Source organism: Balaenoptera acutorostrata, chromosome 2 (assembly GCF_949987535.1).
Source record: "Balaenoptera acutorostrata chromosome 2, mBalAcu1.1, whole genome shotgun sequence".
NCBI lineage: Eukaryota > Metazoa > Chordata > Mammalia > Artiodactyla > Balaenopteridae > Balaenoptera > Balaenoptera acutorostrata.
This window is the reverse complement of record NC_080065.1, coordinates 67,880,783-67,895,053: the sequence shown is the minus strand read 5'-3', so window position 1 is coordinate 67,895,053 and position 14,271 is coordinate 67,880,783. Positions and strand designations below refer to the sequence as shown.

Here is a 14,271-nt window from a genome sequence, read left to right as displayed (position 1 = left end):
TCCCTGGAGCTTTATTCCCTACCCTCTTTGTCCAGACTGCAAGCTGAAATGGGCCTGCGAAAATCTCCTGAATCAGCCAACATCAGGTGTCCACCACCAGTGTCCACCACCTCTTCCACCTCGAGCGTAAAAAGCAGTGAACTTCCATGACGTCGCCTCTTCTCTATAAGCCACTGATGTCACTGAGACAGCCTGATTGTATGAAAGTCTCACCTACCATTCTCATCTTGGAGAAATTGACGAGGCCTTCCTCAGTAAAGTTTGGTGTTCCTTCTTCAATAAATGCCAGGTCTGTCAGGTACATCCCCAGATAAGGAACAGCAGGGGGGTTACAACTGCAAGACCAAGAGGTACTGTTGTCATGCTCATTCCCACAAGTGTCCACTTACCTCCCCGTTTAAAATAAATAGGAAGGAAATGTGCTGCTCCCACCCTGAAGAATAAAGTCTTTTAATTCCATTTTCAGAAGCACACTTATGATATGCAGAGTTTTAAATATGCCTCACAATAGAATATGATACAAACTTACCGCCCATGCTTTACTATGTGTTTGAGACAATGGTATTTCAAACAACAGGATGTCTTACAGACAAATACAAACGTTTGCTAGCGAGACTTGCTTGCAGTATTTATCTGCATTGGCCACACTTCTCTGAGGGGTAAAAGCATGTAGGAAAACCCCATGCCCTCACCTCATTAAAGTGCAAACATTCAACCTTAAAGAAGTGGGTGGGGAAAAAAATCAATGTAATTAGAGCTTGTAAAACTTGTTTTCTGTTTTAGTTAGTATTTAAATGTTTTAGAAGGTATAGACTTAATTAATATCACAACTACATGCTAAAGTGAGACCTTTGCTGTTTGGAAGGGGGATGAATTTGTTTTTCTCAAGGAGTCTAGAGGCTGAGAATATGGCCTTTTGATCCAGAGTGAACTGGGTTTGAGTCCCTGCTTGACCACTTACTAAGTGATGCAGGGCAAACTCTCTGAACCGCAGTTTCCTGTCTGTAAAATGGAGACAATAAAACTTATATCTTTAGTTTGCTGTGAGGCTTAAATTAGACACATCAAGCACTTCACATAGAGTCTGTCATTTAGCAAGTATTCAGTGACTAGTTCTTGTACTACTGTTGTCATTGTTGTTACTATGAGTCTTTCTTTCTCTCATGGCATCACAGGACAATATTTTCCAGAGTAAGGCAAGTATTTGCAGTAGATGATAAGAAAACAAGTTGCAGGAGAATATATTTTATTCTCTCTCTCTCTCTCTCTCTATCTCTGTGCACGCGTGCATGTGTGTGTGTGTGTGCGTGTCAGTAGAAAGAGAGAATGATCCAGCAATAAAAGGTCAAAAATACATAACAATAATCAATAGGCACTGGAATATTTAAATTAAAAAATCACAGGAAATCACTGTGTTTAGATTAAGAAATACCAAGTCAAGAAACTCTTTATAGTAAAAGAGTTTGATTTACTCTTTATGTGGTTTGATTTACTATGGTGATATTTTCTTCTTATTTGGAAAGCTCTGCATACCATGAGTATATCTATAAGCTATTTACTTACTGTATCCACAGTATTCCAAATGAAAAGGGAAATCAGAAAAACACCTATATGATGGAAGTTGTTCCCATTTGTTTTTCTTTTCAAACCAAAGTAGGAGGTAAGTGACTATTTGTACACTATAAAAATTATATAAACATAATTAAGATAGACATACTTTTTAAGGGTTTCTCTGAGATTTTTAAATCTTCCTTCAGATGAAATAGTCTTCTGAAGCTTGTCCATTAGAGCTTTTGTCTAGAAAGAAACAAATAACTTAGTATGTCATGAAAATATTCCTATGGTTTGGTAAGGTGGTAAGTTACCAAAAGATGCTCAGTTCTCTTCTACAGTGGCAGTTACTGATACCTTTGCCAGACTACTGTGATGTGATATGACTTTCAAAGTATAGAGGGGGGCATTATATTTAAATTTAATGTTTAAAAGAAGGAGGAAGAACACGTGGAGAAGAAAAGTGACTATACTAATCATTGAGCCAAAAAGAGAGAAAATGTGTAGAAAAGAAAAACTGTAATGCACAAGAAACTTAGGAACTTAAAGAACTGAAAAGCACATGTTGAATAGGGAATCTTAAAGGAGAGGTCTTGTGTCAGGGAGTTTTCATGATGAATCTTTTCGACTGTTAATTTCCAAGTCATCAAAGCACATATTCTGTTGCTTGGCTATGGACTGACCAATACCGACTCTGATGAAATGTGACATGTGTGTGACAGGATAATATGCTCTTTGTATCCAGTGCCTAATGGCTGAGGCCACCACCGCCTTAGAGGGAGGCAAAACCCAGCCATGACCAAGGGGTTGGTGTCCAGCTTTTGGATTCTGATACAGCTGTTTGAAGCCCACTTTAAAAATACTATTCCATAAAGACGCAGACGTAGAGAATGGACTTGAGGACATGGGGAGGGGGAAGGGTAAGCTGGGATGAAGTGAGAGAGTGGCATGGACATATATACACTACCAAATGTAAAATAGATAGCGAGTGGGAAGCAGCTGCATAGCACAGGGAGATCAGCTCGGTGCTTTGTGACCACCTAGAGGGGTGGGATAGGGAGGATGGGAGGGAGATGCAAGAGGGAGGAGATATGGGGATATATGTATATGTATAGCTGATTCACTTTGTTATAAAGCAGAAAGTAACACACCATTGTAAAGCAATTATACTCCAATAAGGATGTTAAAAAAAAAAAAATCTCTCAAAAACTAGGGAAGAGAAAGTAGCTTCCTCAGTTTTAAGAAAAGCATTTACAAAAAGCCTGCAGCTAACACCATCCTTAATGGTGAAAAACTGAAAGCTTTCCCCCCAAGATCAAGAATAAGGTAAGAATGTCCTCTCTTACTATCCTATTCAACATAGCATTGGAAAGTCTAGCCAGAGCAATAAGGCAAGAAAAGGAAATAAAAGGCATATAAATTGGAAAGAAAGAAATAAGATTGTTCCTATTTACAAGTGACATAATTGTCTACGTAGAAAATTCCAAGGAATCTACAAAAAAGCTCCTAGGACTAATAAGTGAGTTCAGCAAGGTTATGGATACAAGACCAACACAAAAAAATCAATTACATTTGTATGTACTAACAATGAATGTGTGGAAATCAAAATTAAAACCACAGGAACATTTAAATATCTCCAAAGAAAACGAGATATTTAGGCATAAATCTTACAAAACATATACAGGACTTGTATGTTGAAGATTTCAAAATGCTGATTTAAGAAATCAGAGAAAACCTAAAGAAATTGTGAGAAATACTGTGTTTATGGACTGGAAGACTCAGTGTAGTAAAGATGTCAATTCTCCCTAAATTGATTGGTTTAATGGAATTCCAATGGAAATCTCAGTAAAGCTTTTAAGACATAGTTTTTATCCGAAAATTTATATGGAAGTCACAGCACCTAAGGTAGCTAAAATAATTTTGAAAGAGAAGAATAAAGTGGAGGAATATAGAAAGAACTCTCAAATCTCAAAGGTAAAAAAACCAAACAATCTAATTTAAAAATGAGCTGAAGACATGAGTAGGCATTTTGCTGAAGAGGATATACAGATGCAAACAAGCACATGAAAAGATGTTTAACATTATTAGCCATTAGCAAGTGCAAATTCAAACAATGGTGAGATTTCAAAATGGCTAAAATTAAAAATAGTGATAACACCAAATGCTGACAAGAATGTGTAGAAACTGGTTTACTCATACACTCCTGATAGGAATGTAAAATGGTACAGCCTCTCTAGAAAAGAGTGGCAGTTTCTTATAAAACTAAATACACAATTACCATATGACCCAGCAATTGCACTCTTAGGCATTTATCCCATAGAAATGAAAACTTATAGTCACATAAAACATATTCATGAATGTTCATAGCAGCTTTATTTGTAATAGCTGAAACTGAAAACAACCCAGATGTCCTTCAAAGGGTGAATGGTTAAACGAAATGTCATATATCTACACCAAGAGGTACTGTTCAGCAATAAAAAGGAACTAAGAATTGATACATGTAACAACTTGAATGGATTTCAAAGGAATTATTCTGAGTTTAAAAAAAAGGCAATCTCAAAATGTCATATACTGCATGATTCCATTTATACAACATTCTTGAAATGACAAAATTACAGAGATGGAAAACAGATCTGTGGTTGCCAGGAGTTAGGGAGGGAGAGGGGGGAAGGTGGCTGGCGCTATAAAAGGGTGGCAGGAGGGATCCTAGTGATAGAACTGTTCTGTATCTTCACTCTGGTGGTGATTACATGCATCTATCCCTGTAATAAAAGCACACTAAACACACACACACACACACACACACACACACACATGCATACACACAAATGAATACATGTAAAAGTAATGAAGTCTGTATAAGATTGGTGGATGGTACCAATGGTTAATTTTGTGGTTGTGATATTGTCTATAGTTATGCGAGATGTTACCACTGGGGGACACTGGGTATAGGGTGGAAGGGATTTCTATTATTTCTTATAATTGCATATGGACCTACAATGATCTCAACATTAAAAGTTTTTTAAAAACAGTTTTTATAAAAGCTGTGGTTTTTATTTGCAAGGTCCAGGCTTTATTCATAGAAGAATTTGCCAGTTCTAGGGGCCAAACTTGGGATTCTTAGAGCATTCCATTTTTACTAAGGAATGGGGGGAGGGGATAAAAGATATGACTTAGGCTTGGTTTCTTGCTACATAGGGAGGAATTTAAAAGGCTTGGAGAGAGCAAAGAAAATAGAATAGAGTAAGAAGCAATGTCTCTGAGAGGGGCTTAAACCCTCAGAAGGGGCAACAGAAACCAGACAGCTTTGAGGAAATGTCAGCAGAATATATGCTATTCTTCCTGCCTGAAACCCTGGAGGTGGGCACCCTGAAGACACCCTTCACCTACTTTGGGTGGTCACAACAAGGCAGGCACAGTGGTCTGTGAAAGAAGGATATGCAGAGAGGGCCTGGCATAAACACTCCTAGCCTCTGGCGCCCATGGGACATGGAGGAGCCTAGAAAATTCCCCCAACACCTTTTGAGAGGGTCAAGTGAGTTATCTAGTAATGAAGAATTAGCCTGCCCACTAGGGATCAGCAAGGGGCACCACAGCCTGTAGTAGAGGTAATACGCACCCCATCTCAGAGAATCAGCGGAGCCAGTGAGCGATGAAGGGGAGGTGAGGTCAGCCAAGCTCCCTCCGTGCAATAACCATGCCATGTTCCTGGCAGGGTAGGATGACCATTTGAACACAAGGCACAGTCAACTCACAGAGGCTTGTACCCAATGACCAAACTGCCAAAGACTACAGCAGGAGGCCAGTGGGTGCACACAGCCTTCCACAAGCCTGGAAAAGCCCTCCCTAACACCCACTGACAGTCAGGGGGAAGAACAGGAGGAAGAGCAGGGGGAAAATGGTGATGTCACTTGAATCTTGAAATTATCTGAAGGAAAAAATAAGCGTGAACAAGCTAAGTCCAGTTAAAAGAAAATTAAGAAAGTTATATTTCTTCACATTCAAGTCATTATGCCCGAACTTGACTACCTGAATGACAAAGAAGAGGTGAACATGGAGGCCCTCTGTCCCTGGTCTTTGGCCCTAAGGCATTTGTACCTTTACTTTGAGGGAGAAAGAATGGATCCACGGACATCACTGTGCCCACTTGGAATCAATGCGCCCTTCCTAAATAATTCAGGAACAGCTCCTGTCAACCACATTGTCTGAAGTTGTCCCCAGATATGTTATAATGAATATTTTGGTTTGTATCTTCTTTTCTAAATTAACCATTTAGAAACGTATATAAGCGGAATCAATTAAGTGGTAAGAACACAGTAATTACCCATGTTGGCACCTTTCTTTGGCAACGGAGCTGTTCCTTTCAGCTAATTATTTCCTAATCAGTAATATTTATCTTGGCTCTGATCTCCCAGTGTCGTCTCCTCCTCGCGGCAGCGGGAGGTGTCGCCCGCAGATGCTCACCTGCTTGGACACCTTGGCCCAGGTTTTCTTCAGCCGGTAGATGGCACTTCTGTTTAAGGCTGAGGTGATCTCCAGCACGCCGTTGTAGTTGTGCAGGCACCGGCAGATGTCCGCCACGGCCACCCACTTCTCAATTGCGTTGGCTCGGGAGCTGACATCCGCATAATTCATGATCTGGGAGGCCACCAGGTTACTCATCTGAGACAATGGAAAAGCCAAGAGAGGCCAGCTAAGAGTCAAAGCAATTCATGCAGGCACGATAACTGAATTGCCTACAGAAATGTCAGCAAAGCAGGTGTCAAGGGATGCGAGATCAAGGTCCATCTAGATATCAACCTTCTGAAGAAACTAAAGTCTGTAATGATAACAATAACAACACACGAATGAACACCTGCTCATCCTGAGTGAAGAGACGGGTTGTTCGGCATCAGCTTGTTGGGGGAAGAGGTGATTTTGCTAATCAGTAATTTTGATGAAGGAGTCATTTCCAGTAATTATTGAGAGAATGGCAGAGAATGAGCTAACCCCTGAGGAATGGCAACCTTTGCAGATCAGGGGTTTCACTTCTTGGGGCCTCTCCCAATGTTCCTTGGGTCCCAACAGTGTGGGGATATTCACTCTAGGAAGGCTCAGTTATCACAAAGAAAACACATTTCCCCCCAATCAAATCAAACTCTAACCTACCAACTCTCAAACCAGAAACCCTTAGGTGCAGAAGAGAGAACATTTTCATCTTCTCATCTTGCTGAATTTTTTTTCCACCAGCAGTTAAAGGGACCTATAGTTTCAAGGCTAAGCACTGTAATTCTATTAGTTAAAGCCAAGAGAAAAAGAGGCAGCTTAAGAAGCTCAACACTTAGAATATGGAAAGGAAAAGGCTAGAACAGGATTGATTACTAATAAAGGGAATCTAGGGCCCATAATCTTATATCCAAACACTAAATCTGATGAGTACACCAATTCTTTGATAATTCCATAGGTATTTTAAATCTCACAGGGCCTCAGAACTATCATTGTGCATATTTATTAAAGAAATTATTTTGTACTGAGCACCTAGTAAGGACCATTCTTTTAGGTTGTGGGAACAAGAAAAATAAATAAATCAGTCTCCCTGACCTTAAGGCGCTGAGCCTGGTTAGGTGGGAAGGTGAAGAGAGGCAGACAGAAACAAGTAAACACCACAATGCAAAACGCAAAGCTAGGGCTGTGTGGAGGGGGAGCTTGAGAAATAGAGGCAGCATGGGGCAGGTGGCCTAGTACAGAGGAAAGAGATCGTGCCTGCACTGAACCCTGAAGGGTGAGGAAGAGCTAGCTACTGCTTCCCATCAAAGTAGAGGAGTGTCTGCAAAGGGACAGAGGGGGAAGGCGTGGTGGCATGGAGGATCTGGCAGCTGTCTGAGGAGAACGGGGGTTGGTGAGAGACAAGGATGACAGGAGGCGGGGCTCCTGTAGGCCGGGTTGAGCGGCTGGGGTCGTATTGTGAAGGTGAGAGGAAGCCACTGACAAAATTTCATCAAAGAGATGTAATTAGATGAGCCTCTGAGAGAAGTTATTTCCGTGACACTGTGTGAAGAGGGCAGTGAGATGGGGGTGGGGAGATAGTGAGTTAGGAGCTCTTGGAGAAAAGAATGAAAGGCCAAATCAAGATTATGGCAGTGGGAAGGGAGGGGAAAAGAAGAGTCTGAGACATGTAGATTTAGGGTTCACTAACATGTTGAGGGGTGAGCGAGGTGGGGAAAGGAGAAGAAGGAGTCGAAGATGACCTCCAGATTCCGTGCTTGGTTGAGTGAGTGGCTAGTGGGGCCATTACCCAAGACCAAGAACAGAGAATAAGATGAAGAAGCAGGCTTGGTGGGTCTGGGAGGTGATGATGATGAGTTCCATTTGCAATCTGGACACAGTGCAAGTGGCCACCCAAGTAGAGACATGTGGGTATGGAGCCTGGGACTGAACCTCTGATTTGAGTGTCCATTTCATCCCAAGTGTATGTACAGCACAGGCAAAAAAGAAAAAAAAAAGGTTTATTGTGCACAGAAGGGGCTCTGCTTCTCAAAGAGTGGCCCAGACAGGTCATGTGTCCTGTCCTTTAGGAAGCAGTGGCATTTGATGCTTATTATGTAATAACGTCTATTCCACATGTACCCTCAGCAAAGCACTGTCTTGGGAATTTGCACTGTTGTTTTGTATTTTGATTCTGGATGACATTAATTTACCTACAGGTTTCCTGGTAGTCTTTTTTTTTTTTTAAACATTATCATTACTCCTTTTACTGTACTTTAGAAGAATTGAAAAGGGAGCCTTCCCTTTGCCGGGATAGGCCTGAAGACATTCCAACATCTGTGGTTCTTCCACAGGACTAAGACCATTAGAACAGCACCAATAGGGAGTAGGAGGGTATAAAAGCAACTCCATCTTACTGCTGCAGAAGAGCAGAGGGGGAGATGGACCGACAGCTGGTTACCTTTGCACAGTCTCAGCGTCACTGTAATTACGCTCAAAGAGGTTCCTTCCCACCCTGGAATGTATTGGGACTGAATGACGTCAGTAATGACGAGGAGCAGCTGTACCAACCCAGCCTTACCATCACCAGTGCCACCAGGGGCCAGTGACACAGTGCTGTTAGAACTAGTCAATCTACGACCATGAAGTAATGATGATCATGATAAAAATAACAGCAGCTACCTATGCATCATTGAGCACTTACCAGACTTGTGTACCAGCAAATGTGAACCTCTTACGTCTGGAAGGTAACTGGAAGTTATCACATCACTGTGAACTCTTAGAGGAGATTTAAGCTTATTTTTTTTTTTTTAACATTCCATCAGTTTTGTTTAAAAAGTGGGTGGCAGACTTCCTTTCATTTAGAGAAGGCATCTAAAGACCCTGATACTCATCTTCCTATAACACTCCCACACAAGGTTTCATTTTTATGGTTACTCACATCATTGAAGTGTTGGCTGGTTTTCATAATGTAAGGTGTTCTTTCATTTTTATCCAGCTTCATCCACCCCTGCCCAAGAAATTCTCTGAAAATTCAAAACAAAACACAAAATCAATTAAGTTTTTTAAGGGTGCCTATGATCCTGAATAATTATTATGAATATTATGTACATTAAACTTGACATTGCCCAACTCCTGCTGTTCCATCTCAAATGAATTTTAGCTCAATTCTACCATTTCACCACTTGATGCCAAAAAGAAAAAGATTCTTCAGTTTCAGCTTTCTCTTATAAATGTTTGGAACCGGGTCCCTATTAGGATCATTATAAAGGCTTCTCTGAAATTGGAAAACAATGACAGGAGGAATAAAGAGCTTAAGTGCTAACTCAGAAACCAAGACCATTTTCCCTGGATCAGCTTTAAAAAATCTTAAGCCTTAGCAGAAGGCTTGAAAAATCCATCACTACCAAAAATGTTAATCAAGAACAGCATGTTTTCCTCCACTTTGCTCTGACAGTCTCCAGGAGAATGTCAATTCCATGGGCAGGGACTTTCCTTTGTTCTCCCCAGAGCCCGGAACAGTACACGTGGTAAGGGCCGAATGAACAAATGCTGGTGTTAGCACTTTGCAGCCCGTTCATGTGATGAAGGCAGTTACGGTGGTGGGAGCTCAGCCTGGAGGAAGGTCTGTCTTCCAAATAACATTCCTGCTCCTTCATTTCACTCGTGAGTGGGTCACCGGATCACAGCAAGGGACAATCAAGCTGGAGCATACAGGAATTATTTTGTCAAGGCATTACCAAAAATAAAATGAAATTACTCTGACACATTCTTAATCCAGCAATGTTGACTGAGTCCCTTGACGTGGGTGGTACTGTTCCCATCCTGCAAGGCTGTTGGACATAAAGATGTGCTTTTTCCACGGATGAAAATTGGTACATGTTCACAGCGGCACAGAGGAGGAGAGGTGAGAAGGGTCCCGGGAAGAGACCACACCAAGGGTAACCACAAAGATTCAGGCTTTGCCGTTTCTCCTCTTCCATAGTGGTCATGCTCCCCTCCCTCCTGAATCCTCACTGCACTGGAGGATAGTCAGGAGGTGGGGGGAAGAGGCACTGCACTCCTAACTCAAGTCATCAAATAGTCAGTGGGTTCATTTGTACGGCCAAGGGGCCACGTTCCTTTTTTCCCCATGTTCATGGATGGGCCTACAATTGCTGAAAGAGGGAAATAAGATAAAATGCATAAGAGAAAAGTCTGCAGGAGCATCTTCCGGCCCTGCTCCTTATACTGTAGCTCCGACCAGCAACACGGCTACGCCTGAGCCTCCATCATCCTGGATGTCCTCTTCTCTACACGCGACATGGACCACACTCATACCTCTTAGCCAGCCCCTCCCTGACCTTTCATTTAGTTATAATTTCACAGAGGACTTATGCCAACAGTTGTTACTTGTCCAAACAAAGGCCTTGTTTGTGGAGCTGCTGATTAGGACAGCAGGAGGGGGCATAAAGAGCCTCCCTTACTCTGCACACGAGGCAGTTAAAAGGCAGTAGTGACACAGATGCTCATTACGTGACAGCGTTCACTCGGCAGATACCCACTCCAAGTGTGCTCTGTGCAAAGCACTGTCTTGGGAGTCTACGCTGTTCTGGAGTCTCGATGCTCAGCAATACCTGCTGATTTATGGACGTGGGGGGAAAATTGCAGCAGAATTTACAGAATTTCCCAACATCAGTGTTTCTCAAAGTATAGTCTTAGACCATGCAGAATTATCTGGGATTCTTATTGAAAATGAAGTTTCCTGGGCCTCAAACCTACTGGAATCAGGATCTCTGGCGGGGGGGTGGGCAGGGGGCGGTACCTAGGGATATACATTTTTAACAGGTTTCCCAAATGATTTTAGGCACCATGAAGTTTGAGAACCACTGTTATACTGTATTGAGGTTTCTATAACACAAAGATGTGAGAGGACAGAGAACTTCGCATTCTATGGTAACTGTACTACATACAGAAACACAAGAGTGACCATCCTGAGAGTTCCCAATATTTCCATATAAATATTTCCAATATAAAGTGGAACCAAAAGACATTCAAGTGGGACCAAACCAACATAAGATTAAGAGCCACAGCTCTGCGCACACACATCTGCTGAGGAGCAGTGTCAGATGTAAGGCAGCCGGCCCTGCCTGCAGGGACCTGCTGCTGTGAGGGCACACTCACTCGTAGGGAATGCTTCTGAAAACGATGTGGTCCAGGAGGGTGATCTGCTCAGCCAGCTCCATGGCCGACAAGGTCTCAAAGCACTCGGCCTTTGGACAGTCCGTCTGCAAGAGATGAGGGCAGGGAATGAAACACACCTGGAAGCAAGTTGCCGGCCAGCTCACTGCAGCTGCTTGGAGTACAAAGTCCACCCTAGATTCCAGCTATGAAGAAAAGGGCAGAAAGCTCAGAAATATCAGCCGGCGTTAACATCATGGACCAACTGCTAAACCCCAAGCCAAATCTGGTTCTTCTCACACAGTTGCAGCGACAGAATATACAGTCCAGTTATGGGCACAGTGCTTGCCTTTGAGAGGTAAGTCTTACATATATTTGTGCAGGATAAGACCACGGCTGAACTTACCAGTTGAATTATACCCTCCAGTTTTAGGTGGATGTCATCTTGATCATCTTGTGAAAGGGCCCTAAAAAAAAGTCAAAATATCCTCCATGAAAAGAAAATAGACATACCAGAAATGAAATGACAAAATGCAGTTCAGTTTTCCCTGGGTGGAAGTCGGAGGGTTCTGGTCTGTGAGGCTGTGGAGACGTGAGTTGAAGACAGAGGGTCAAGGAAACAGGAAAACACACATGTTAAAGGCAGAGGAGGATCATCAAGAGAGCTGACTTATAACAAGGAGCCAACCTGTTACATACACGTTGTAAATAAAACACCCACTGTGAAAGTGAAGCAGAGGGTAAGCTGGTGCTTTGTGTTACTGAGCGGATCTATGCCACGAATCTGGGTGCCTTGCGTTGCTATCAGTCAGGGTTTCTAACAGGCCCAAGTGTCCCATCCACAATCCTCCAGCCCCTACCCTGGCCCCTCCCTGCTGATGTTGAGGCAGAAGACGCAGGCGTAGGTAGACCAGAAGCTCAGGGGAGTTCCTGGGCAGCAAGAGTTCAAACAATACCAGGTAGAAAGCCAGCAGGTGAACTCTTCCCCTTTGCTTCCCAGATGGGCTTTCCTGAGACACATTTGGTACTGTATCCCCACACTTGGTGTTATTCAGCTCGCAATAAATATTCTTTTTGATCAGTGACAAATGAATAAATGAATACATAAGTTAAGGTGGGTGCTGGTTTCAGAGTGACAGTGATGCTTTCACGTCCAAGAGAAGTTCAGGGTCCAGGAAAATTAACCTGATTATATAGCTTGCCACCTGGACCAAACACTTTAAGTGTCCTAAAAGGAAGGCACAATCACATATTAAAAGTATTAAAATATTTAAACAATGTCCAACCATGTAGCCTGTCTGCTGGAGGACGCTAGTTTTAAAAAGCAACAATGATGTGATGTTCTATTGTGTTCTGAGTTGATAAAAACAAAACTATCACCCTCGAAAATACAAAATCAACTGAGGTGGGTACTTGTATGCTCATTACATGCCAGGCATGTGCTAACCATCTGACACACACTCTCTCCTATATCATAAAAAATCCCTTTAAAGTAAGCATTATTATCTCCATTTTATAGATGAGGAAACAAAAGCTCAAAGTAATGGGACTAACTGGCCCAGGGTTCGGTCCAGTTTGCTTTCCTGTTGCTCTTGCTTGTCATGAGCAGGCTTACGAAAGGCACCACTTCAAAGGTCCAGCATAGAACACACACCAGAAAAGGTCAATTCCCTTTCCTCTATCTTCCTTCTCTCTAACAAAAGTTCTTGGCTGTTTACCCGGGAGCAGAATCCTTCTAGATCACAGGAATGGCAGTCTTCCTGTTTGCAATTAGCCGTATCATTTGTGAGGAAAAAAAAGTCACCATATGCTAAAGGGCAGATTAAGGTGAGGAAAAAATGAGTAAACATAACTCCTTCTCCAAAGACTGTTACATCACACTTAAGGGTTAGACACAGGGGAAAAGTGACTCTTTCCCAAAGCGCATGTCATCCTTTCTACGGTAGCCTGTGTTCTTGGAGAGAGATCAGTGGCCTTATAACTATGTGTACCCGTGGAAAAGATCCTTTTTATGAGGCTGGGCAATATTCTTAGCTTGGAAAGAAATGGTCCAGAAGTTATTTCGCTTCTATCAAATGTTCCTCTCCTCAACGATCTTACCCTAATGTTCCAGGATACATCTGGCCCCATTCAGTTACCTAACATTTCTCTCTTCAAAAGAGTCTGCCCTATAAATCAAAATAAATGCTATCTCTTTTGAAAGTGTCCCCTTAGAACAAAAGTTCTTAACCCTAGAGTATCACTAAATAATCTCTAGAGGTCCACAAACTTTTAAAAATGATATGCAAATGTGTGCATATATTCATATGTTCATTTTTCTGAGAGGAGACTGCTTCCATCATATTCTTTTGGGGAATCCATGACCCCCAACAAGGTTAAAAATAACTATAGAAATGTATACTCTGCCGTAAAACGGCATGTGACATTGCCATTTTACAAAAGATTTTCAGTATTATTATTAAGGAACCAGCTCCAGAATTTGATGCCCACCCATGAATTCATTAGTGATGGCAAGTCGAATTCTTTTTTCTTTTCTTTTTTTATGCTTATAGTTACAGTTTTATTATAAAGGATATAACTCAGGAACAGCCAAGTAAAAGGAAGAGATGCATAGGGCAAGTCGAATTCTTAAGGTAGATGTGACTCAAGGAAATAGCTCAGAAAAATATAGAGATGTGTTTAATAAATGAGGATGGGGCTTCCCTGGTGGCGCAGTGGTTGAGAATCTGCCTGCCAATGCAGGGGACACGGGTTCGAGCCCCGGTCTGGGAAGATCCCACATGCCGCGGAGCAGCTGGGCCCGTGAGCCACAACTACTGAGCCTGCGCATCTGGAGCCTGTGCTCCGCAACAAGAGAGGCCGCGATAGTGAGAGGCCCACGCACCGCGATGAAGAGGGGCCCCCGCTCGCCGCAACTAGAGAAAGCCCTCACACAGAAACGAAGACCCAACACAGCTAAAAATAAATAAATAAATAAATTTATTAAAAAAAAAAATGAGGATGATCCAGCTGTCAAAAAATACTTTATGCTTTGTGACCACCTAGAGGGGTGGGATAGGGAGAGTGGGAGGGAGGGAGATGCAAGAGGGAAGAGAT

General features: G+C 42.3%; 1 protein-coding gene across 1 annotated transcript in view; it reads right to left on the bottom strand.

Moving 5' to 3' along the window:
* Positions 1-14,271, bottom strand: part of RASGRF2 (Ras protein specific guanine nucleotide releasing factor 2) — a 241,503-nt gene that overhangs the window by 8,030 nt on the left and 219,202 nt on the right. The window contains exons 20-25 of the mRNA XM_007179765.2: positions 11,582-11,642; positions 11,179-11,282; positions 8,957-9,041; positions 6,016-6,213; positions 1,718-1,797; positions 218-335 (exon numbers count right to left, since the gene is read on the bottom strand). Of these exons, the coding sequence (XP_007179827.2) occupies positions 218-335; positions 1,718-1,797; positions 6,016-6,213; positions 8,957-9,041; positions 11,179-11,282; positions 11,582-11,642 (646 nt within the window). The remainder of the gene's footprint in view (positions 1-217; positions 336-1,717; positions 1,798-6,015; positions 6,214-8,956; positions 9,042-11,178; positions 11,283-11,581; positions 11,643-14,271) is intronic.